The sequence below is a fragment of the Pongo pygmaeus genome, chromosome 5 (assembly GCF_028885625.2).
Source record: "Pongo pygmaeus isolate AG05252 chromosome 5, NHGRI_mPonPyg2-v2.0_pri, whole genome shotgun sequence".
In the NCBI taxonomy this organism is placed as follows: Eukaryota; Metazoa; Chordata; class Mammalia; order Primates; family Hominidae; genus Pongo; species Pongo pygmaeus.
This window is the reverse complement of record NC_072378.2, coordinates 71,529,791-71,556,876: the sequence shown is the minus strand read 5'-3', so window position 1 is coordinate 71,556,876 and position 27,086 is coordinate 71,529,791. Positions and strand designations below refer to the sequence as shown.

General features: G+C 38.8%; 1 protein-coding gene across 20 annotated transcripts in view; it reads right to left on the bottom strand.

Annotated features, from left to right (window-relative positions):
• The window catches only part of RIMS1 (regulating synaptic membrane exocytosis 1), a 515,969-nt gene that overhangs the window by 196,794 nt on the left and 292,089 nt on the right, over positions 1 to 27,086 (bottom strand). For all 20 annotated transcript variants that reach the window (XM_054491261.2, XM_054491259.2, XM_054491257.2 and 17 more), the window contains exon 6: positions 26,178 to 27,043. In XM_054491261.2, coding sequence (XP_054347236.1) covers positions 26,178 to 27,043 — 866 coding nt within the window. The remainder of the gene's footprint in view (positions 1 to 26,177; positions 27,044 to 27,086) is intronic.

Genomic DNA, 27,086 nt, shown 5'->3' with positions numbered 1-27,086 from the left:
GCATTCCCTTTGAAAACTGGCACAAGACAGGGATACCCTCTCTCACCACTCCTATTCAACATAGTGTTGGAAATTCTGGCCAGGGCAATTAGGCAGGAAAAGGAAATCAAGGGTATTCAATTAGGAAAAGAGGAAGTCAAATTGTCCCTGTTTGCAGATGACATGATTGTATATCTAGAAAACCCCACTGTCTCAGCCCCAAATCTCCTTAAGCTGATAAGCAACTTCAGCAAAGTCTCAGGATACAAAATCAATGCACAAAAATCACAAGCATTCTTATACACCAATAACAGACAAACAGAGAGCCAAATCATGAGTGAACTCCCATTCACAATTGCTTCAAAGAGAATAAAATACCTAGGAATCCAACTTACAAGGGACATGAAGGACCTCTTCAAGGAGAACTACAAACCACTGCTCAAGGAAATAAAAGAGGACACAAACAAATGGAAGAACATTCCATGCTCATGGGTAGGAAGAATCAATATCATGAAAATAGCCATAGTGCCCAAGTTAATTTATAGATTCAATGCCATCCCCATCAAGCTACCAATGACTTTCTTCACAGAATTGGAAAAAACTACTTTAAAGTTCATATGGAACCAAAAAAGAGCCCGCACTGCCAAGTTGATCCTAAGCCAAAAGAACAAAGCTGGAGGCATCACACTACCTGACTTCCAACTATACTACAAGGCTACAGTAGCCAAAACAGCATGGTACTGGTACCAAAACAGAGATATAGATCAATGGAACAGAACAGAACCCTCAGAAATAACGCCGCATATCTACAACTATCTGTTCTTTGACAAACCTGACAAAAACAAGAAATGGGGAAAGGATTCCCTGTTTAATAAATGGTGCTGGGAAAACTGGCTAGCCATATGTAGAAAGCTGAAACTGGATCCCTTCCTTACACCTTACACAAATATCAATTCAAGATGGATTAAAGACTTAAACGTTAAACCTAAAACCATAAAAACCCTAGAAGAAAACCTAGGCATTACCATTCAGGACATAGGCATGGGCAAGGACTTCATGTCTAAAACACCAAAAGCAATGGCAACAAAAGCCAAAATTGACAAATGGGATCTAATTAAACTAAAGAGCTTCTGCACTGCAAAAGAAACTACCATCAGAGTGAACAGGCAACCTACACAATGGGAGAAAAATTTTGCAACCTACTCATCTGACAAAGGGCTAATATCCAGAATCTACAATGAACTCAAACAAATTTACAAGAAAAAAACAAACAATCCCATCCAAAAGTGGGCAAAGGATATGAACAGACACTTCTCAAAAGAAGACATTTATGCAGCCAAAAGACACATGAAAAAATGCTCATCATCACTGGCCATCAGAGAAATGCAAATAAGTCTTGATTTATCCAGGCATATTGCTGAAGTATCACCTCACATACTTATAGATCTAATTTTCTCATTTCATTTCTCGCACTTGGAGATTGGAATTCCTCTTTCACACAAACTCAGCTATGCCTTAAAAAATGTTATCTTTATGCATCATGTATAGGTCTTCTCAGTGGAATTTGGGGGGTTTGGGGAGAATTTCTTTGTTTGTTTGTTTTGCCTACTTTTAATTTCCTCAGGCTCGGCAGCCATGTTACCGTAAACTGGAAGTAATTTCAAGTGGTGTCCTACTTAGCTTTTTCCCTTTGATATGCTGACAGTTTTAAATCTGATTTGTCAGTTCAAATGCCATTAAATGCATATATTTATTTCTCCTCACAGAACTACAATTCAAGTAATGCTATCTGAAGTAACAGTGCCTTCTTTATCATCCTATTGCCCACACACCTAGTTGCTTCCTAGGTATAGTCATGGACATCAGCTATTTCTCCACAAAAAAAAAAAAAAAAAATCAACAAATTAAAGAAGCTAAGTAGAAATGTTAGGCAAAATATGATGAGACTTAAAATACCAAGTTATTAAAGAAAGCACGTAGTCAAGTAGAGTCAAGATCATTTACATGATGTACAAGCTAAGTAATTAAATGCTACACAGAAGCGTATGTCTCACTCTATTATTTCTACACATCATTCTACTTTTCTATTTATATGTATCCACCTGCTGTCCTCTCTATGTGAGAAATATTTTGAAAATCTATTAGGAATTAAACAAAACAAATCAAAATCAGTGGTTTTCCAGAATAGAAGGCTCCCTAAATTCTATCTCAGCTGAATTTCTAACCAAATCACATAAAGGCCAGTACTTTCTCTGGGTTATACCTTGCCTATAGGACCAAACTACTTCTTGCTTATTTATTCCTCTCTCAAATAATTTTCAAAAATTTTTCTTAAAAATATTTATGAACTTTGTGTCAAGATATAAATACACATATAGTCTTCTACCTCTAAAACAATATTTATTTCAAAAAAAATAGTTATACTACGAAACATAAATAAGATAAATGTAGAGCTGGAATCTTTAAAAAGCAAAGTGGTGAAAGTGGCTGAAGCCACCCAGCCCACTGAAAGGTAGTGCAGGTGGGTAGAGGCTACTGTTGCTGCAATGTCCTGTCCTGCCAGTAGAGAAGTCAGTCCAGGCCTAAAGCTCCTCCATTAATTAGGCTAAAAGTAACCCCAGTCAATCTCTCCCAGGTTTGCCACTTGCAATGTGCTATATACTCTGTGACTTGGGATCAAGGTACTGGAAACTATGGAAGAAAAAAGTCTATGCTATATACCCAACTAGAATATCATTCAAGAAATGATAACAAACTAATGGCTTCTTACTACCCCCGACGATCACTGAAAAAATTAACAAAGGACATGCCCTGACAAGAAGAAAAATAAAGCAGAAAGGGAAAATGAGAAGTAACCAAGAAAAATGAAATCATTTAAACATGTTGGCAATTAAGTATTAACTATAATAATAACACTGATATCTATTTATGCGAATATTGAAACACAAGTTGAACTTAAATTCCAAATCATATCATAGAAGATAGAATAAAGACAGTAAATTTTTGAGAAAAGTGAAAGCATGCTAAAGTCTTCTTTCATAGACATATGATTTAATTTTAGATTTTACTAAAAAGTTCTAAAATTAAGTACTTCATTGAAAAGTGAAGGTTTGCATTAAAGGATAGAAATGAAATGCATAATGCCTTGAGCTCTAAAAGAAATGAAGAGACATGGAAAACAACTTGATCGGTCTTTAAGAATGCATGAAAGGTAAAAAAGCAAAGCCAAGGATTGAATGGTAAATAGAAAACCTGAGCAAATACAAATACAAGAGAATATAACTATGGTAGGGGTTTAAAAACACACACACAAAAAGACAACAGAAAAAAATATAAGTATACTCATTTTGGTATATATCCTGTTGGTTCTCTGTGCACATATGTAATCATTTTTTCAAAAACATACCATATAGTATACATATAATTAGCAATCCCTTTCCCTCAAGTATCACAAATATATTTTTATGTCATTAAATATAACAATATATAACAAGATTTTCATGGCTACACAATATTCCTATAATCAGTGCTTTTTAACTGGTATCTTATTGTTGGAAACTAAGCTGACTTCCAATGTTTATATTATAGAGTTTGTTATCATAAAAAATACTTGCCCATATCTATCTTAAAGTATTTATTATGCCAAGATACTCTTTGTGATGCAATCACATTTTATAAACTAAATATAAATAAGTCAGTTAGAGGTAATGATTGCAGCTATTAAATAAATTTGACAAGTTGACTCATTATTTGGGTTACAGAAAAGTTCTTACATGATTTCAGTTCCAAACACCAGGCTCGGTTGAGTTTGAACTACTCCAATCACTATTCTAGTTCCCCCATTAATTGTGAAATACACAATCTCATGCTCAATTCAACTCAGTTTCCCAAAAGTCCCTAATTTCTAACCTAACTCATGGTTTCCCAAAGAAAGAGCTGTCTTGGCAGCCCCTACACCTAATTTAGAGCTCTTATTCTTTCTGGGGATTATGCCAATTAAAATTTCAGCTTCTTTCCTTCTGATCACTTAGCTGTCAGTCTGAGCTTCCTAACCCGTTTTGTGTTTCACTATTATTATTGATGTTATTGATGTTGCTTTATTTCTTTCTTAAATCTAATGGCAATTCTCTCTTAATAACTCAGGTAGTTTTTTCTGTGCATAATTTTTTTCTCTTTCATTAAAATACACATTAAATTAATGTCTAATGGTAGGAATATTACAGTTACTTCTTTGTAGTTCAAAAATTAATGTCCAAATTACTAAAATAATTAAAGAAACAGAATCCTGAGAACACGGAAGTAATTACTTCTCTGTAATTAGGAGAAGTTTCCGTAATTACACAAGAAACAAAGTAAATAATGTCTTGTCATCCAATGAAAAGGTACTTATTGACGTAAGTAATTTTTCCCAAATGCACAGCCATTATATCAATAAACTTAATAGATATGCCAAGAATTAGAAGACAAGAAAAATTACCCTTTTTCAAACCCAATCATCCTCAGCAGTACTTTTATATACATCTTTTCTCCCTATGAAATTATAAAATTTATTAGTTTCTTACTTTCTAATTACTTCTACAAATTAAAAAAGAAACATTCAACAATGTACAACTTAATCCAACAACTATAATTCCATGTATGTAACTATAAACTATCACTTTAGTAACCATAAAACAATATAGAATATAGAAAGATGATTTCTCCATTTATGCTTATAATTAATTTCCCTTAGGAAAGCACATGCAAACATTAAGAATAAAATTGGGTATTCAAAGAGAACGATCAAGGAGAAGGTGAAATTTGATTTTAGTTTTAAATCACAGCTAGAGATAGAGGACATTTTAAAAAGGCAGAACACTGCCAAATAATGGAGATGGAAAAGTGTATGGTAAGTGTGAAATACAGGAAATAAACGCTAATCGGTCAGGAAGAACAGAGCTCTAGAGGTGATTGTATCAAGACACAAGATGCTGTGAAGATTGAAGGGCATGGCTGAAGTTTTTTTGGATTTCATTCTGTATATAATGATAACCTAATCTATAGGAGTTTCACCACCACACCGATTGGAATGACAAAGTGTTAGGATGATCCTCAAGACTCTGAGCAGTACTTTCCCATTTATTATCTCAAAGTAGACAGGACTTTCAGTTTCTGTTCCAAATATATGCAAAGTCACTCTTCTGTTCCTCAATCCCTCCCTCATTTATGTGCTCCCAAGCACTACAGAGCTATCCCAGGCAGAATTCACACCTGCTAGTCAGTCAGAAAGTGAATTCCTGGGTTAGAGTTCCAAAATATACCTGGATTCACATAACTCTGTATTTTATTCTCCAAACATAAGTTAAATCATTTTGGATACTTTTCCAGTCAAATGTGTCTTCAAATTAATATGCAACTTTTTATTGGAAGCTCATCTTATGATACAAAAAAAAATTCTCATGGGAGGACTAGCACTTCATAATTTATGAAGGGTCAGGTTTGAGATTTGCCAATAACAATACTCAGGCCCCAACCCAGAACACTAAAATCAAAATCTCTGGGCTGGGGACCTGAATACTAGCAGGTTTTTCAAAAATATCCTCCCTCAAGTGATTGCAATGTGCACTGAACTTATTCAACTACACATTAAAATAAATTTGGGGCACTGCTCCACATTGACTAAACTAGATTAGTTTTTGGTGCTGCCCCAGCACATATTTTAAATGCTCCTCAGATAATTTTAAAAATACATAAAAATTTTAGGATCACCGATCTAATCCAACCCTCTCCTTCTGTTGTCCAAGGTAACCCAGTTCTTGACAGAACTAGGATTACCTGTTCCCTCAACCTGTAACCTCTGGGCTCTTTTCTCTCTAAAGGTCTATAAGCTTATTCTTCCTAGAACAGTGTGTATGCTTGTCTTTCTTTGTTTATGCCAGTCTCCCTCACTAGAATGACACATTGGTTCTTTCTGCCCAAAATCTACCCCAGCTCTAATATTAAACGTTGGCATTCAAGCTTCCTTCCTCACTACTGTAAAATATATTATCTATGCATCCTATTTGGTGCCATAGAAATAATATTTATGGGGCCAGGTGTGGTGGCTCACGCCTGTGATCCCAGCACTTTGGGAGGCCAAGGTGGGCAGATCACAGGGTCAGGAGATTGAGACCATCCTGGCTAACACGGTGAAACCCCGCCTCTACTAAAAATACAAAAAATTAGCCAAGTGTGGTGTCAGGCGCCTGTAGTCCCAGCTACTCGGAAGGCTGAGGCAAGAGAATGGCGTGAACCTAGGAGACGGAGCTTGCAGTGAGTCGAGATCACACCACTGCACTCCGGCCTGGCGACAGAGTGAGACTCCGTCTCAAAAAATAAAAAATAAAAAAAGAAAGAAAGAATATTTATGGAGTACTTGCTATGTATCAGGTACAAGGCACACAGAGCCATGCATAATCTCATTTAATCTTTACAACTACTCCATGCGGTATGTGCAATTATTATTTCCAGGTTCTAAAATGATTGAACTTGAGGCTTAGAGAGGGGTTAAGTAACATGTCCTGGGTTATCAGTCTCTGGCTATGCCTAAAACTTATTTATGTCCTCATGATCTGGGATATTAAACCCTCTTCATAAAGTAACTGCTCAATAAGGTTCTTCATGATCATATGTTTTTCATAGACAACAATGGAGACAAATGCCAAAATCAGTATTTATCATGTATGTACACAAACATCTACAGGCCTTGGTCTCTTTCCTCCTATGAATATTATCATTGAGTTGAATAATGTTCCCCTCCAAACTCATCTGTTAATGTCCTAACCCCTATTACCTCAGATTGTAACTATATTTGGAGACAGAGTCTTTAAAGACGCAATTAAACCAAAATGAGGCCGTTAGGGAGGTTCCTAATCCAATATGACTGGTGTCCTTACAAGAAGAGGAAATCTGGACACAACATGCACAGACGGAAGATCATGAGAAGATACAGGGAAAAGTCAGTCATCTATAAACCAGGGAGAAAGGCCTGGAACGGATCCTTCCCGAGGTTCCTCCAAAGGAACCAACCCTGCCAACACCCTGATCTCAGACTTCCAGCCTCCAGAACTATGAGAAAATAAATTCCTGTTGTTTAGGACACCCAGTCTGCAGTATCCTGTTATGGTAACCCTTGGAAACTAATACAATTATTCTCATGTGGTACACAGCAGCCTCAGTAGGGTTTACTGGAATTAAAATTAGATCTGCCCTTTGGGATGAAACATGTGCTTTTAAAAAAGATTTAATTGCACAAGTTTAGCTCAGTAGTTAAAACAAGACATACAAAGAAGATGGCTAAATACAATAAACCTAGAATAGCAGTAAGAATCAGAAATGCCCCATGAGGTATGAATAAGAATGATATGGAAGGTAGTATCTGGATTTCCAATACAGCAGTTGATATCAGTCAGTATCTAGGGATCCAGCTTCTATCTAACTCCTGGACAGGGAGTAGTGAGAGCAAGCAAAAGCTTCAGTTCTATAGACTTGGGCAACAGAATCAGATTCAGTCACAAGATCTAGGGAAATGGATCTAATAACCAAAATAAGGCACAACTCTGGAACCTGGTCTCAGGAATACGTTAAAAGTTAGATTGTTAGGGTTGAGCCCAGACTGCAGACAGAACAAGTAGAAGGACGAATAAATGCTCATCCTCAGAGGGCACAAGATGAGTTTCAAGCTCTTCCATCTGCAAAGAATAAAGGGCTTCAAAGGCAAGAAATCTGGCAGATCTCAATACACATTTCCTTCTCTGATCAACAGTGCGTGAAAGGAGAGACTGCTTCTGAACCCTCTTCCAGGTCTGAGATTTCTGTTATTCTGTTAAATTGAACCAAAAGTAAGGACAACCTTTTCATTCACTGGATAAAATGGGTCAAAAACACTGCAGTATGATTCTGCATTTTAAAAGGATACCAAAGAACAACTTACTGAGATAAAACAGGTGATATTGAAATCTTCAATATCAAATCTTTTTCTAAATGAACTTTGAAGCATAAATGTTTCCCCTTAAAATGACCTTTAGTTACACATCTTTTTAAAAGTTCTATATTAAAGTTGTAAGCATATATTACATGTAAAATTTGTATGATTATTTTTGAAAATGTAGCCCTGATGTTAATTTAGTTTCTCCTGATTCAAGAATAGAAATTTCTGTCAAATGCAACTAAATGACTAATATTTCTAGCCATGGACTAATTTGGAAGAAATATTATTGGGTATAATCATGTTAGATTTACCAACTTAATTTCTTCCTTTTTATAGAACTTATGTTTAGTCATAACTCCTGTTTTAGAATCAAGGAGACTTTTTTTGGTCGTTTATATATTAGGCAGAAATTGAAACTGAAAATCCAGCCTCTCACCATGATTTCCAAATTTTTCTTAATGCATATTCTTAGAAATTAGAAATTAGCATGTTAGCTCAGACCACACACACACACACACACACAATTGAGTCCTTTTAATCTCTTCTCAAGATTTAAATCGCACAGATGATTAAAACAGCTAATGTCCACTCCATATCGACAGTAAGAAGAAATTAGTTCTCAGACTTTCTTTCTCTAAGGCATTAAACTGAAGCATCTAATGCCCCAAGTCATATGTCTCCTTTTTCAGTAGTTAAGAGGGAGAATTGTTTATCCTTCCCTCATCAATGGCAGACAGCAGTCTCTCTTCTGTTTTATGCCTATTCTCATCTCTATTCTTCATAAGACCAGAAAAAGTCAGGCCAGGAAAAACTGTTGAGCATTAGTGCTAAATGTCAACCTGTCCAACTGTCCAAATGTTTCCCTATGGCAATTTCTTTCCTCTTTTGGAGTAATTAAAGAAGAAACTACAGAAAGCATTTCACTGAAGGTTAAGAAGTAGAGGCAGAGGTCTCTGAAAGTGTGTTCCTCACCTTGTGTGGGAAAGGGCCCAGGGCAAATGTAGATAAAAGGGAAAAGCACAAAAGAAATCAGGTGGACTCTTTTGAGAGGGCCATTGAGGTCAGGAACTACGCTCTAAGCAATATACTCCCCAAACCTGGTAAGTGCCTGTCATATAGTGGAAGCTCAATGAAAAATTAATATATGAAGAGAAAGGAAAGAGAAACTAGTATAAAAAGAGAAGTCAAGGCTTTTACAGCTCCATATGAACCCACTGCTTTTTGATGTTCTGATTGCAAAAATACCAATTATGGAAGGCCCTAGAAGACACCAAAATTGGTTACTCGCAATTTAATAAAAGGAATATTAAATAGAATTTTTTATTTTCTTATTTTAAAGGATATCAAATTAATTCATGCATATGATAAAAATTAAAATAAATAAGGGTTTCCCATGCATAGCTATGGTAATTGGTTTCTCCTCATATCCCTTCTTCCCACAGTATCAATTCTACTTCCCAACCATATTTTTAGATATTTTCTTAGTCGTTCTAATGGAAAACATCCTAATTTTAAAGTAATTTGTCTCTATATGTTGACTGCTTTATTTGTAATATTATCTACTGGTTTCTAATTTAAAAATATTACCTATTGTTAAAACTGATTAAAGACGAGATGCTCACTTTATTTACATCATTTTGTATTCAGAAGCCAATAGTTTTATCTTTCTACAATTCTATATTTAAACATACTTAATCCTCTATTTCTTGTCCTAAAATCTGAACACAATCTTTTAACTCTTGAATATTTTACATAAGACTATTCATATTCCTGCCTATCCCTCCACCTCTGCCCTCTCCAGAGCACTTCAGCTCCCATATCTGTCAGTTTTACCTTTATTTCGATGCAGACACAATATTCATATTCAATTGTGTAGACATTTTTAAGTATTAAATGTAGAAAAGGGTTTATTCTAAAAATTGAAAACCAATAAGTAGCTTTTACAATATCATTACATCTAAATACCCTAGAACCAAGAAAATGGCAATAATGTGCAAGGGTTACATTTCCTTTTCTATAGATGCACTGTCAGGCACTCAGAGAAAAATGTAGTTAAGTTTATAGCCCAATTGGCTGTATCAGTTACTTAAATTACATATTTTTTCTTGCTTCACATTTGGACAAGGATTTTTTTAAGTTTATTTTTTATCAATTTTTAATTACCCATTTTTATTGTTGAAAGAAGACACAGCCTTTCTTTAACAAGTCTATAATGCCATGTAACTCATTCATTAGTCATTGGATATTTTTTGGAATCCATGACATTCTTCTTAATACAGACATTCTTATTGGAGCCTCCTGGAAATGACCTCCAGTTTTAATTTGAACAAACTTCTTTTTGCACATGTCATTTAGGGACTTCCTTGCATTGAATTTCTGGGTTAGTTCTACTATTTCTTGTTTATTATTTGTCTTGACTACATGATTATCATTCAGTTTTCTTGGGTGCATATATCCTTAAATAACATTCTCAGAACGAGAATAAAATGTAGGTTTTCTGAGAACTTTGAAGTTGATAGTTTAGATGAATACAGAATTGCGGTTTCAAAATTACTTTGCTCATAATTGATTCTGTATATTTTATTTTCATTAACACATAATATTTGTACATAATTACGGGGTACACGTAATATTTTGTTACACGCATAGCATATGTAATGACCAAGTCAGGGTATTTAAGATATCCATTATCTCACGTATTTATTGTTTCGATATGTTGGGAACATTTTAAGTCCTCTCTTCTAGCTATTTTGAAATATGAAATATATTGTTGTTAACTATAGTATACTTACTCTACTATCAAACATTAGGTCTTATTCCTTCTATCTAACTGTATGTTTGTACCCATTGACCAGCCTTTCTCTTCCATCCCTCTCCCCTCAACACACCCTTCCCCATGTCTGGTAATTATCACTCTACTCTCTACCTCCATGAAATCAATTCTATTAGCTCCCACATATGAGTGAGAGTATATGATGTTTGCTTTCTTTGCCTGACTTATTTCACTTTAACCTCCAGTTCCATCCATGTTACTGCAGATGATGATGATGATGATGATTTCATAATAACCTCCAGTTCCATCCATGTTACTGCAAATAAGAGGATTTCATTCTTTCATATGGGCGAATCGTATTTCACTGTGTATATGCACATTTTCTTTACCCATTCATGCACTGATGGACTCTTAAGTTTGATTCAGTATCTTTGCTATTGTGAATAGTGCTTCAATAAACATGTGTGTTCAGGTATCCCTTTGATATTCTGATTTCCTTTCCTTTGGATAAATACCAGTAGTGGGACTACTGGATTATATGGTTGTTCTATTTTGTTTTTAGAGAAATCTCAAAATTTTGAAGGCATTCATCAACTGTAGTTTACGTTCAGTCTGTAGTTCATGTTCAGTCTGTAGTTCATCATTGCTGATGAGAACTATAAAGCCAGTTAACTCTTTTTTGTATATGACCTGGTTTATTTTTTAACCTCCAAAAGCTTATACATTTTTCCCCTTTTCCTTGGCATCTTTAATGGTGTTGGAGTTCCTCTTATGTTTCACAATTATAATCTTTGTACTCATCTTTGGGCATCCCCATGGCTGTATGGGCTTCCTCATAGGTAAGTTTAATGGTTGCCTCTTTGTAGTTTCAAAATTCATCATTTTTACTTCAGCTTTTGTTTTTAATGCCTAAGATCAGGTTATTTTATTTCCTGGCTTGGAGAATTGCCCAGATACCATACCTGTAGGCAAGTGTGTGATACTGAGTTTGGTCATATAATCTTGTATTTTGTCTAGTCACCTTTGTCCAAGCACTTCAATGCTATAAATTTTGGTACCCACAGCTTTCTCTTTATCTTGAGCTCTGTTAATAACTTTAATACTTAAAAAAGTATTTTACACAGAATATTTGTGTGTTTGGGTGAACAAATTTCCCTTTGGGTTAGACATTTCAGGAAGTATTATACTAAACTTGACCAAGATGTGTGGCATTTTGTTCTGTTTGTTTTTTAAGCATTCTTCTGCTCTTGAATGATCTATTATTTCCAGGGTCAATGTGTCTTGGTTTATCTTGGTTCTTCCTATCTTTTGGGTTTTGTTGTTCATTCACATTTAAAATGAGCAACCAATCAGTGGATTTCCCTGTGTGGCTGGTGAGTGTTTCCACGTAGATCATTTTAGATAGGCTGCTCTGGTAGATACTAAGTGTATCTTTGACATTTGTGAATAGGGTATGTGAATGGATAGCTTTCACTTTAGGATGAACGAGGTGTGAAGCTCAACTTTAGGATGGTATGGATGGGGGTTCCACAGTGGGGAGGCACCTACTCCTAGTATCTGAATTTTGCTCAAGCAGTGTGCTGAATTGCTTCTTGATATTTACCTAGGATTTAAATCTTGGGCCTTTAGTGTGTGCAAGGCAATAAAGAGGAAGGGGGAACGGTAAGAAGAGTGATGTAAAAGTGTGTGTCAACAAACACTGAATGAACATGCCAACCTGAAGCTCCCCCTCTCACTTCAGCTCCATTGAATCTGATGTCTCTGAGCCTGAAGTCTTCACAAGATGCTTTATGGCAAATAGTTCTCTACTCCACCACCACACCCTCATGCCTACTTGGCAAGCTCTTATGTGGAAAAGCAGGCTATATTTGCCTTTCCATCTGCTATAAACATCTCACCTACTCATAGTTCACCTTTTCTCATCACTTTTATGAGTATTTTATGGGAGTCTCATGGAGTAAGAAAAACAAATGCTGAGATTTGACAGCCATTTGAAGAGAAAGCTCCTTTTAACCCATTTCTCGTTTAGGGAAAAAAAAAGTGCAGCTGGCTGCCAGCACAGTACTTTTAGGGCAAACGGGAAATGGGTTAAGTTGTAATTGTTTTAAGGTTACAATTTTTAAAATTATATGTAGCTAAATTCTTACCACAGAGCCTGATTTTGTTTTGAAGCATCCTGTCTCTCTATAAAGTCCCCAGTTAGATAGATAGATAGATAGATAGATAGATAGATAGATAAATAGATAGATAGATAGATAGATGAAATAGCCATGGTCCTTGCATTCATGGCATTTTCAATTGACTAGCTAGAAGAGTGCACTCATAACGCAGTAAGTTTTAGACATTTATTAAACAAATTAATACATGAATAAATAATAGCCAAATTTTTGAATTCCAAACCCTCTTAATGTTACAAGAAAAAATACTAGGACTATGAGAAGAACACAAAATGAATTCTTTGCTCCCAGGAAATGTACATAAACCAATAACTTCTTGATATGGTTAGGCTTTGTGTCCCCACCCAAATCTCATCTTGAATTGTAATCCCCATGATCCACATGTATCAACAGAGAGACCCGGTGGGAGGTGATGAATCATGGGGGTGGTGTCCCCCATGCTGTTCTCATGATAGTGAGTTCTCACAAGATCTGATGGTTTTATAAGTATCTGACAGTTCCTCCTTCACACTCTCGCTCTCTCTCACCTGCTGTCATGTAAGACGTGCCTCTTCCCCTTCCATCATGATTCTAAGTTTCTTGAGGCCTCCTCAGCCATGCAGAACTATGAGTCAATTAAACCTCTTTATAAATTACCCAGTCTTAGGCAGTTCTTTACAGCAGTATGAGAATGGACTAATACACTTCTAGTCAAAATTATAAGCACTATGTGAGCAGTACGCATTGTACTGCTGAAGCCCAAAGAGGATACTCCCAGTACGTTTAGTTTAAGAACCAAGTGACCATATAAAGCATTGCATAAGTTACATTTAAAGGATGTATCATCTTATAAGAGTTCCTGATTCCCCAATGATTGTCAGGTACCCAAACTTAACAGGCAATTATTCATATTGCCACAATCTACACTTGGTACCCTAACACTATCTCTATATTTAGGGGTAAAAGTCACATCTTTTATTAAGGGTCCTCAGTCTTATTCAGCTACTCATCGTTTGATATTCTTGCACGTATCATTTCTTAGACTAATCCAGAAACCTTATGATCCTCAAAAGACTGCAAAACACTGCCTAGCAGTAACAGTTATAAACCAACCAATTGCCCCTTGTTATACAGGTTGACATCTGAAGCCATTCACAAAGCACTGTAGAAATTCAAAGACATAATTAATTTGTGTTGTACTTTCTCAGTTTACTGAAAGTCAGCAAGGAGAAGATAAAGAAGGAAGGAAATCCTGTCATCCTGTGCCAGGCTCTTCTTCCAACTCCTTGCCTTAGGATTTATATATTAAGTTCCTTAAGCATAAGTGGCTTTCCCTTGGATCAAGACAGCACCTTAATTTCATTGTTTACTCTTAGGCCCCTTTACTCAATTCCTCACAGGCACGAATCTTCAGTATGAATCTTCAGTAGACCTTCTTTCAATGAATTATATTACATATTTCATTTAAATTTAACTGTTATTGTATAAGTAGGATTTAGTTCACTTTTTCTTCCATTTAGAGAGATTTATATTAGTTAGTATTTATAAGCTAAAAGACAAGAGATGCCCAATTTTTCTCATCTGGCAACAGCAGTATGAATGGCAATCACTTGTAAAACGTGGTTGTTAATCTCAATTTTTAGATAATCCCACCAGATAGAGCCCATTGTTAATCAATGTGTGTGTGTGCTGTGCATGTGTATTCAAAGGAATTAAACAATATTTAAAAGATTATATTGACTATAAAGGCTGTGTTATCTTGCAGATGCCATTTTGACCAGGTTATCTTTTGGTTTTGTGAGACAGCAGAACACATAGGAAAATTATATCAATACATCAAGGAGAAATGTCCCTTTGAGGCATTTATCAAGTAGTATTTTATTGTGTAATTATTCCTTATTGTTTATTTTTCCCAATAGAATATAAACTCCATTAGACTAGGGAGCATATTTATCTTTTTTTAACCTCAGTAAATACATAGAAAATATGAAATATCTTTTTTAACAAACATAAGAACCAACTCAGCATAAAATACAAATAACAGTAAATATCTATGACAATAATAGCACACATATATTAAGTAGTTACCATATGCCAGGTACTGTGTTGAATGTTTAACTTATATGTGTAACTGATAAACTGTCCTTTTAAATTTTATTCCATGAGGATAATCTTCCACCACCTGAAATTCAAAAATGACATACTATTCTTTTTAACAAATCTAATTCTGTGAAGAATGACATTGGTAATTTCATAGGAATTGCATTGAATTTGTAGATTGCTTTGGATGGCTATGGTCATTTTAACCATACTGATTCTTCCACTACACGAGCATGAAATATTTCTCCATTTGTTTGTGTCATCTATTTATTTCATCAGTGTTTTGTAGTTCTCCTTGCAGAGATCTTTCACCTCCTTGGTTAAATGTATTCCTATAGAACACATCTTCCACAAAGTGTTAGATTTTCAATTGTCATTTAAACTAAATATCAAGAAAACTTGAATTAGTCTAAAAAAAAAATTTCTTCCCAGATCATCCTTTGCCTTCTCACTCTATTGGGGCTCATAACATACAAAACTGTTTCTTTTCCCTTTTCTTTGTATATTATAGATATTGATAATTATCTCACAATTATGATAATAAACATATATGGTATTAGTACCACAGGCAAAATAAAGATATGAAGAATGTCAATTTAGCATCCTATTATAGATGCATTATCTCATCCAAACCACTCAACAACCTTATGAGGTAGATACTTTTATTTCAATTGTGCTAATAAGAAAATTGAGATTTATGGAAGTTAAGTAACTTGTGCAGTGTCACAAGGTGCTGGATATTATCATGGCTGGTTCCCAAAATCACCCTTAGTAGGCAGTGGTAGGATTTGCTAATAAAGTTATTAATAGCTATTACAGGTGGCATTTCTAATTAAGTTTGAAATAAGCAAATGTCCATGCTACAGTGATAAAAGGTGTTTCTCTTTATGTTTCATTTTGTAAAGGTTGAGATTGGTTAAAATATTAGAGTAGGATGACCACTTTAAGGTATATTCACACAATTTATTTGAGAATGAGATCATTTATGTTAAGAGGAACCAGGTTATCTTTATCAGATAAATGAGCATCTGGTATCCTTGTGTTCCCAGATGCACAGGTTTAACACTAACTTCAGAGATGTGTACAACCCAAATGGTAACCAAAGTCTCCAGAGTGATAAATTCCCAAGGAGGGGAAACAGCATGGTGAGACAATAAGTTCTTCACATCAGACAAGCTCCATCCCTCCAACTACCCATGCAACCATTCAGGTTTCTTTCATCATCTGCTGTTATTGTAAATAATTTTAGAATTTAATTATGTCTGATTCCATGCTCACTGTGATTTATAACACATATCCAATAAAAACTAGTGAAGAGCCCTTTAAGGAATGGGAAAATATACATATCGTGATGGTTAATACTGAGTGTTAACTTTATTGGATTGAAGGATGCAAAGCACTATTCTGGGTGTGTCCGTGAGGGTACTGCCAAAGGAGATTAACATTTGAGTCAGTGGACTGGGAAAGGCAGACCACCCTCAATCTGAGTGGCCACAATCTCATAAGCTGCCAGCACAGCCAGAATAAAAGCAGGTAGAAGAACATGAAAAGACTAGACTGGCTTAGGCTTTCAGTCCTCCATCTGTGCAACTGGAATAATTAGATACTAAGGTGGCAGGAGCCAAGGGCAGCACTCAACCGTCAAAGGCAAGGTGGGCATAGCTACCATAATGGACAGCAGAGGCAAAGCAGCAATTGGAATAGCCTGACTCACGTAGAGCTCTGGCATTGGCTAATTAATCACAGTGTTCCTAGAAGTGAAATTGATAGGACACCTACTGCATTCTTAATTTATATAAGCAGAAAACTTCCAGGTTGAGTGGACAAAAGACTAATTTGAATTACTGAAACAGACAATCACGGCCCCTCAATCAATTTCCAGACCTGAGACAGTTTACAGACCCAGCACCCATTGAATGAAGGAAAACCTGGGTGCTCTTGAGAAAGGACCCCACTACACTACTGACAATTTATGCTGTTACTCTTTCTCCCATCCTTCCCCAAGGAGACCTTCAGCCTTTTACCAGGGTAACTGTGCACTGGAGGAAGGAACAAATGATCAGACATTTCAGGAACTACTAGACACTGGCTCTGAGCTGACATTGATTCCAGGGAACACAGCACATCACTGTGGTCCTCCAGTTTAAGTAGGGGCTCATGGAGGTCAGGTAATTAATGGAGTTTTAACTCAGGTCCAACTTACAGTGGGTCAAGTGGGTCCCCGGACACATCCTGTGGCCATTTCCCCAGTACCAGAATGCATAATTGGCACAGACGTACTTAGCAGCTGGCAGAAGCCCCACGTTGGCTCCCTGACTGGTAGGGTGAGGGCTATTATGATGGGAAAGGCCAAATGGAAGCCAGTAGAGCTGCCTCTACCTAGAAAAACAGTAAATCAAAAACAGTATTGCATCCCTGGAGTGACTGAAGAGATTAGTGCCATCATCGAGTACTTGAAAGACCCAGGGATGGTGATGCCCACCACATCCCCGTTCAACTCTCCTATTTGGCCTGTGCAGAAGACAGATGGATCTTGGAGAATGTCAGTGAATTATCATAAGCTTAACCAAGTTGTGGTGACTCCAATTGCAGCTACTATACCAGATGTGGTTTCATTACTTGAGCAAATTAACACATCTCCTGGTACTTTGTATGCGGCCACTGATTTGGCAAATGCCTTTTTCTCCATTCTTGTCCATAAGGCCCACCAAAAGCAATTTGCCTTCAGCTGGCAAGGCCAGCAATATACCTTTACTGTTCTACCTCAGGGGTATATCAACTCTCTGGCTTTGTGTCATAATCTTGTTCTGAGAGAGCTTGATTGCTTTTCCCTTCTATAAGGTATCACACTGGTCCATTACATTGATGACATTATACTGATTGGATCCTGTGAGCATGAAGTAGCAAACACACTGGACTTACAGATGAAACATTTGTATGCCAGATGATGGGAAATAAATTCGACTAAAATTCAGGTACCTTCTACCTCAGTAAAATTTCTAGGGGTCCTGTGGTGTGGGGCTTGTCAAGATATTCCCTCTAAGGAAGGTAAATGATAAGTTGCTGCATTTGGCAACCTTCTACAACCAAGAAAGAAGCATAACACCTAGTGGACCTATTTGGATTTTGGAGGCAACACATTCCTCATTTGGGTGTGTTACTCTGGCCCATCTATCAGTTGACCCAAAAGACTGCTAGTTTTGAGTTGGGTCCAGAATAGGAGAAGACTCTACAACAGGTCCAGGCTGCTGTGCAAGCTGCTCTGTCACTTGGTTCATACGACCCAGCAGATCCAATGGTGTCTGAGGTGTCAGTGGCAGATAGAGATGCTGTTTGGAGCCTTTGGCAGGCACCCATAGGTGAATCACAGCAGAAGCTTCTAGGATTTTGGAGCAAGGCCCTGCTGTCTTCTGCAGATAACTACGTTCCTTTTGAGAGACAGCCTTTTGGCCTGTTCCTAGGCTTTACTGGAAACTGAATGTTTGACCATGGGTCAAGTCACCACACAACCTGAACTGCCTATCATGAAATGGGTACTTTCTGACCCATCTAGCCATAAAATGGGGCGTGCACAGCAGCATTCCATCATCAAATGGAAGTGGTATATATGTGATCAGGCTCAAGCAGGTCCTGAGGCACAAGTAAATTACATGAGGAAGTGGCTCAAATGCCCATCATCTCCACTCCTGCCACCCTGCCTTCTCTGTGATTGAAGACCACAGCGTGCACCTATGTTCTCATTGGTAGTTTCCTACAATCAGTTGACAGAGGAAGAGGAGACTAGAGCCTGGTTCACAGATGGTTCTGCACCATATGCAGGCACCACCTGAAGGCGGACAGCTCCAGCACTACAGCCCCTACAGCCCCTTTCTTCCTTTCTTTTTTTTTTTTTTTTTTTGGAGACAGACTTTTACTCTTGTTGCCAAGGCTGGAGTGCAAAGGCGCGATCTCAGCTCATGGCAACCTCTGCCTCCCGGGTTCAAATGATTCTCCTGTCTCAGCCTCCCGAGTAGCTGGGATTATAGGCATGCACCAATATGCCCGGCTAATTTTGTATTTTTAGTAGAGATGGGGTTTCTCCATGTTGGTCGGGCTGGTCTCGAATTCTTGACCTCAGGTGATCCGCCCACCTCGGCCTCCCAAAGTGCTGGGATTACAGGCATGAGCCAGCATCCCTAGCCCACTACACCCCCTTTCTAGGACATCCCTGAAGGACAGCAGTGAAGGGAAATCTTCCCAGTGGGCAGAACTTCGACCAGTGTACCTGGTTGTACACTTTGCATGAAGGAGAAATGGCCAGATGTGTGATTACATACTGATTCATAGGCTATGGCCAATGGTTTGGCTGGATGGCCGGAGACTTGGAAGAAACATGACTGGAAAATTGGTGACAAAGAAATTTGGGGAAGAGGTATGTGGATGGACCTCTCTGAGTGGTCAAAAACTGAAGATATTTGTATCCCATATGAGTGTTCACCAACAGGTGACCTCCACAGAGAAGGATTTTAATAATCAAGTGGATAGGATAACTCGTTCTGTGGACAACACTCAGCCTCTTTCCCCAGCCACCTCTGTCATCGCCCAATGGGCCCATGAACACAGTGGCCATGGTGGCAGGAATGGAGGTTATGCATGGGCTCAGCAACATGGACTTCCACTCACCAAGGCTGACCTGGCTATGGCCACTGCTGAGTGCCCAATTTGCCAGCAGCAGAGACCAACACTGAGCCCTTAATATGGCACCATTCCTTGGGGTGATCAGCCAGCTACTTGGTGGCAGGTTGATTATACTCGACCTCTTCCATCATGGAAAGGGCAGTGGTTTGTCCTCACTGGAACAGACACTTACTCCAGATATGGGTTTGCCTATCCTGCATGCAATGCTTCTGCCAAGACTACCATTCATGGACTCATGGAATGCCTTATCTAACGTCATGGTATTCCACACAACATTGCCTCTGATGAAGGTACTCACTTTACGGCTAAAGAACTGCAGCAGTGGGCTCATGCTCATGAAATTCACTGGTCTTACCATGTTCCCCATCATCCTGAAGCAGCTGGATTGATAGAACAGTGGAATGGCCTTTTGAAGTCGCAATGACAACACCAACTAGGTGATAATACTTTGCAGCGCTGGGGCAAAGTTCTCCAGAGGGCTGTGTATGCTCTGAATCAGCATCCAATACAAGGTACTGTTTATCCCTTAGCCAGGATTCACAGGTCCAGGAATCAAGAGGTAGAAGTGGAAGTGGCACCACTCACCATCATCCCTAGAGACCCACTAACAAAATTTTTGCTTCCTGTTCCCACATTATGTTCTGCTGGTCTAAAGGTCTTAGTTCCAGAGGAAGGAACCTGTCACCAGGAGACACAATGATTCCATTAAACTGTAAGTTAATATGGCCACCTGGCCACTCCTACCTTTAAGTCAACAGGCCAAGAAGGGAATTGCAATGTTGGCTTGGGTGAATGACCTGGACTATCAAGATGAAATCAGTCTACTACTCCACAATGGAGGTAAGGAAGAATACGCATGGAATACAGGAGATCCCTTAGGGCGTCTCTTAGTATTACCAGGCCCTGTGATTGAGGTAAATGGAAAACTACAACAGCCCGATCCAGGCAGGATTACAAATGGCCCAGACCCTCAGGAATGAAGGTTTGGGTGCCTCTACCAGGTAAAAAACCACAAACTGCTGAGGTGCTTGCAGAAGGCAAAGGAAATAAAGAATGGGTAGTAGAAGAAGGTAGTCATCAATTCCAGCTACGGCCATGTTACCAGGTGCAGAAATGAGAACTGTAATTGTCATGAGTATTTCTTATTTTGTGAAGAACATATTTGTGCATGTATACACTTGTACTAAGAAAGTATCTTCATCTCATTTCCTTTTTCCTTTATCATGTGACATAAGATTTATTGACTTCATATCAGCATTTCAGTGTTGTTAACTTTATGTAACAGCATTTGGGTTGGGGATTGGTACTTTCTGGTTGTACAAAGGATAGTTGTATTATGTTCGGCATAATTATGACCTTATTATTGTCTTTATTTGAAGATTACATATGATTTCAGGAGATGTGTATGGGTTCAAGTTGACAAGGGTAGACTTGTGATGGTTAATATCGAGTGTCAACTTGACTGGATTGAAGGATGCAAAGTATTGTTCCTGGGTTGTCTGTGAGGGTGTTGCCAAGGAAGATTAACATTTGAGTCAGTGGACTGGGAAAGGCCGACCCACACTCAATCTGCACAGGAACAATCTCATTAGTTCCCAGCACGGCCAGAATAAAAGCAGGCAGAAGAACATGAAAAGGCTAGACTGGCTTAGTCTTTCAGCCTTCCACCTGTGTGGGATGTTTCCTGCCCTCCAACATCAGACTCCAAGTTCTTCAGCTTTGGGACTCAGACTGGCTTCCTTGCTCTTCAGCTAGCAGACAGCCTATGATGGGATCTCACCTTGTGACCGTGTGAGTCGATACTCCTTAATAAACTCCACTTTATATATACATCTATCCTGTAGCTCTGTCCCTCTAGAGAACCCTAATACACATATCAATCTCCATCAAGAGATTTCTGGGCCGGGCGCAATGGCTCCCACCTGTAATCCTAGCACTTTGGGAGGCTGAGGTGGGCGGATCACGAGGTCAGGAGATCAAGACCATCCTGACCAACATGGTGAAACCCTGTCTCTACTAAAAATACATAAATTAGCTGGGTATGGTGGTGCACACCTATAGTCCCAGCTACTCGGGAGACAGAGGCAGTAGAATCACTTGAACTCAGGAAGCAGAGGTTGCAGGGAGGCAGAGGTTGCAGTGAGCCAAGATCACATCACTGCACTCCAGCCTGGCGACAGACCGAGACTCTGTCTCAAAAAAAAAAAAAAAAAAAAAAAAGAGGATACCTGTACACAAATTAAGTATATCTACATTTCTATTTAATACCTACTTTATTACTTCAGGGAAAAATATGTGTTCATACAACAATATTAAGGCACAAAAGGCAGTCAAGAGAGTCTACCCGCCATTTGACTTTTTACAAGCCCATAAATAATATGCAACTTATAAAGAGAAGTCATTGGAAGGTGAGCTGACTGATCCCATATACATATATTACATTCCAAAGATATTATTTTAAGTTGGGTTGCAGCAATAATAACAGAATGAGCCCTCCCTTCCTTCCTTCCTTCATTCCTCTCTTCCTTCCTTCCTCTCTTCCTCTCTTTCTCTCTTTCCTTCTTGACGGAGTCTCGCTCTATCGCCCAGGCTGGAGTGCAGTGGCACAATCTCGGCTCACCGCAACTTCCACCTCACAGGTTCAAGCAATTCTCCTGTGTCAGCCTCTCCAGTAGCCTACAGGTGCACGCCACCACACCTGGCTAATTTTTTGTATTTTAGTAGAGATGGGGTTTTACCATGTTGCCCAGGCTGGTCTCGAACTCCTGAGCTCGGGCAATCCGCCCACCTTAGCCTCCCAAAGTGCTGGAATTACAGGTGAGAGCCACTGCGCCCGGCCAGAATGAGCTTTCTTAATTGTTCCTATATATAGTATGAGATTGTTCGGACACATATATATGGGAAGTACATATATACATGCATTTCGGACATAGAATGAGGAAGTGAAGTAATTCTTAAATTATAATATTTTGTATATAATTTATTATGCAATTTGGCAATTACAAACAAAGCCAAAAACTGCAAACAGTCCCGCTAAATACAAAAACATTAAGAAACACTAAAGGACTCCAACACTTCCACAAGGATGACGACCAGCACCATTAAATTAAGGACTGTGGCCACTTTAAATCTGAGTGAACAGAAGCAAAATGAGGAGAATCTTCAAAATAAGCACATAATTTTAATATTACATTGAAACATTTTCTATATAAGCACTATCTAATGGAACTTTTTGTGATAATGATTCTCGAGCACCAGGCTTTTTGGCTAGTTCTTCAGAAGAAGCGGAGTTTTAAGTTCATTTATTTAATTTAAATAGCTACATGAGGCTACAGTATTATATAGTGAAAATTCAGACCATCACACAATATTCCCACAACTTTTGGAGTATGAAATTTTTACCTCAAAGTTACTACCCAAAACACCATAGATAACACCTTGCTTGATACAATACTTGTGAAGTACAGTTGATGCCTGAATAACACAGGGGTTAGGGGTTGACCCCCAAGTAGTCAGAAATCTGAGTATAACTTTTGACTTCAGAAAACCTTAACTACTAATAGCCTACTGTTGACAGGAACCTACTGTTTACTGATAGCATAAACAGTCAATTAACACAAATGTTGTATGTTATATGTATCATATACTCTATTCTCAAAATAAAGTAAGCAATAGAAAAGAAAAGTTATTAAGGAAACCATAAAGAAGAGAAAATATATTTACTAGTCATTAAGTAAAAGTGGATCACCAAAAATGTCTTCATCCTAAAGGTCTTCATCTTCATCGTCTTCACATTGAGGAGGAGAAGGAAAAAGAGCCTTGCTGTCTCTGGATGTCAGAGGCAAAAGAGGTGGAGGAGATAGGAGGGGAAGCACAAGAGGCAGGCACACCTGGTGTAACTTTATGGTAATGCATAGTAATTTCTGTCCGACATTTTTGCTTTTTTGTTTCTCTAAAAATGTTTCTGTATGGTACCAATCCTTTTTCCACCATTTGCTTTAGTGTCATTGTCTCTATCATAGAAGGATCAATGTGGTAAAAGAAGTCAAAAGGAGTCCTGAACAACAGGAACTCTCTACCAGACTGTCTAATGTCAATCTGTCTTCTGGCACTGCTTCTTTTACATCTTCTTCCTTAGTGTCTGTCATTGCTTAAAAAGCACTCATCCATCAAGTTATCTTCTGTTAATCCCTCTGGTGTGGTGTCTATTAACTCTGGAATCTATATTTAGAAACTTTTCACCCCACACCTTTTTTTTTCATCATATCCACAATCTCTTTCATGATTTCCTTGATTTGCCTGTGAAGTCATGCACAACATCTGATACAGTTTTCTCTAGAAGGAATGAATTCTTTTGGGTCTGATGGCTTTCATGTGTTTTTTTTTTTTATAACAACGATGGCATCTTCAGTGGTGTAATCCTTCCAGATTTTCATGATATTCTATTTATCGGGGTTCTCTTCCACAGCGTTACAATCTTGTCCATACAGTACTATGTGAAATGAGCCTTTAAGGTCCAGAAGCCAAACTGGAATCTTTGTGTTTGAAGGCAAGTAGACCACTTCAACACCTTTCGTGTTGAACTCATGCGGTTCTGGGTAGCTAGGGGCATTGTTCAATATAAAAAGAACTTTAAAAGACAGTCCCTTACTAGCAATGTACTTCCTGACTTCAGGGACAAAACATCCATGTATCTAGTCCAGGTAAATAACTCTTGTCTAGGCCTTCTTGTACAACCAAAAGGCTGGCAGTTATTGTTTATTTTTTCCCTTCAACACTCAGGGGGTTAACAGCTTTATACATAGAGGCAGGCCTTACTGCATTTGCACAAAACAGTAGAGCTAGCCTAACCCTTCCTGCCTTAAATACTAGTGCTTGCTTCTCTTCCTTACTACTAAATGTCCTTTTTGGCACTTTTTTTTTTTTTTTTTTTCCAGAATAAAGCACCTTGCATTAAAAACCTGTTCAGGCACATACCCTTTCTCCTCAAAAATTTTCTTAATGGCATCTAGAACTCATCTCTGCTGGTCCACAGAAGCTGCTTCTACTTTTGACATTTTTTAAAAGCCAAACCTCTTCCTTAAATGATCAAGCCATCCTTTTCCGGCATTAAATTCTCTAGCTTTAGGTCTTTGACTATCCTTCTGCTTTGTTACATAATGACTCTGCTTTTTCTTAACATTACAGTCTATAGATACACATTTTTATAGCAATCCTGCAGCCACATAAAAGCTGCATTTTTAAGGCAAGATAAAAGTTTTTCACAAAAAGTACAAGGGTTTTGCTCTTGCTGACGTAGCTGCAGCAACAGCGTCACAAATTTCTTTTTCAACAATAGTCCTTACACTGGTTGAATTTATCTTGAAATGGTGGGCAACTGCAGCTGCAGACCTCAATCTGCGGTACACATCAAGCAATTCAACTTTTTCTTATAATGTCATGACGTTGCTTCTTGGGAGCGCTTCTAGTGTCACTAATGACACTCTGTATGGGTCTCATGGTATTATTCAAAGTTAATGGTATCACACTAAACATCACAAAAAATAAGTGAGAACCACAAGATACCACGCAATTTACTGGAGAAAGAAGCTGCTCAAAGGGAGATGATAAGCATCACAGGGCATTTTAAAGTGGTGCTCGCAACACTAAAATCACTGGAAGAGGCTAAGGAAATTATTATAGTAATACAGTATGCACTAGTTAATTTCATGCAGCTATGATTTAATACCGCATGTTTACATATTTACATTTCTTCCCACTGCAAATGACGCCATGTACAGTCTATAAGTGTGTGTTTAAGGTTTTATTTTTAACTTTTTATAATAGATTCATGTACATTTTATGGTAGCAAATGATGAAACAGACTAGTATCTATATACATTGTATGCATTCATGACATACCTAACTTTTTCTTATTTTCTTAAAATAGTTCCAGGCTACCCGGTTCGTCCACAAGTTTTTAAAATTGCTGCAATTCTCAAAAAAAAAAAAAAATCCAGTATATTTATTGAAAAAACATCCACATATAAGTGGACCCATGCAGTTCAAATCCGTATTGTTCAAGAATAAACTGTAATCTGTTCACAAATTGTGAGAAAGATTAATTTGAAGTTTGAAAAACAAAACTACCTTTGCAACTGGAATATTACATAACTGATGTGGTTTTTTTTAATGTCTACTTCCTTTATAAGGCATAATTTTCATTTTCTAGCAAACAAATTGTTTTTCACAGAATAATAAATCCACTCTAAAATAATATCTTAAAAATATTAGACCGCATACCAAATTTACCAGAATGACAGGACGCAAAATCACCAAGAACTTTTGTAGCCTAAATTTGGAGCTTGTTGTGTTTTAAAATCCCACAAATCAATCAATAAAATTAAATTAATAAAAATAAGACCTTCCACTGGCGGTAACGCTATCTTATCTGTGAGCATTCCCAGCCTCAATGCTGAACCCAGCAACTCACCTAGCACCTGCACCTCTGCCCGCGCCTCTGCACCTGGCTGAAGTCCCCGAACGGCCGGCGCCGCCCCCTTACCTTTCTCGCTGACGCTCTCGCTCTCCAGCTCCACGTCTTCGCAGCTGGTGTACTCGGGCGTCGACACGCCCTCCTCCTCAGAGCTGCTCACCGACATCTGCCGCTTCTTGCCGCCCCTCTTGGACCGGTGCGGCTTGGGCGGGGACGGCCGCACCGACTCGGACTGGTCTGAGCTCAGAGAGTCGTTCCGCAGCATGGTCTCCACCTTCTCGCGCTTGGCCTTCCGCATGAGGACCGCCGAGCTGGGGTCCAGGCGGCTCTGCTTCCTGAGGGGCTCCTGGGCTTTGAGCTCCGGGGCTTCTGCGGGAACCGGCCCATGTCTGGGCGCCGGCGGGCTGTGGTTCGTTAGCTGCTTGGCGCCGGGCGCCCTGGTCTCCGCAGTCCTCTCAGCCGAGTAAGCCCGCGGCGAGTCCGGCGGCGAGGCCCTGGCCGCCGCCGGCGCGCGTTTGCCGACCTTGCCCTCCGGCAGCGCCGCGCCCGCCTCGGTGCGCGGGAGCGCCACGTCGCTGTGGCGCCGCTCGTGCCTGGCGCGGGACACCCGGGCGTGCATGCGCATCTGCTGCTCCTCAGGCGGCGGTTTCACCGGGTACCGAGCCAGGTTCGGGTCGCTGCGGTACCTGGTCTGATAGTCCTCCTCTTTTCTTTGCTTTTCCTCATCCGCCGCTTTGCCCTCATCCCGTTTTTCCGGCGTGTCTGGGTAATCCTGTGATAGCCCTTTCTCAAGCCTTCGGCTTTCCCGCCTTTCTTTGCGCTCCCGTTCTTCGACGGCCCCCTCCACGGGCTGCGCTGAGGTCTTTGGAACGCGTTTCCGCTCGCTCTTCAGTGCTCCTTTGCCATTCTGCTCGGAAAGCCCTGGGGTCTTCTTTCTATGATATACAAAGGAACGTCAAGGAGAGCAATTTATAAAGA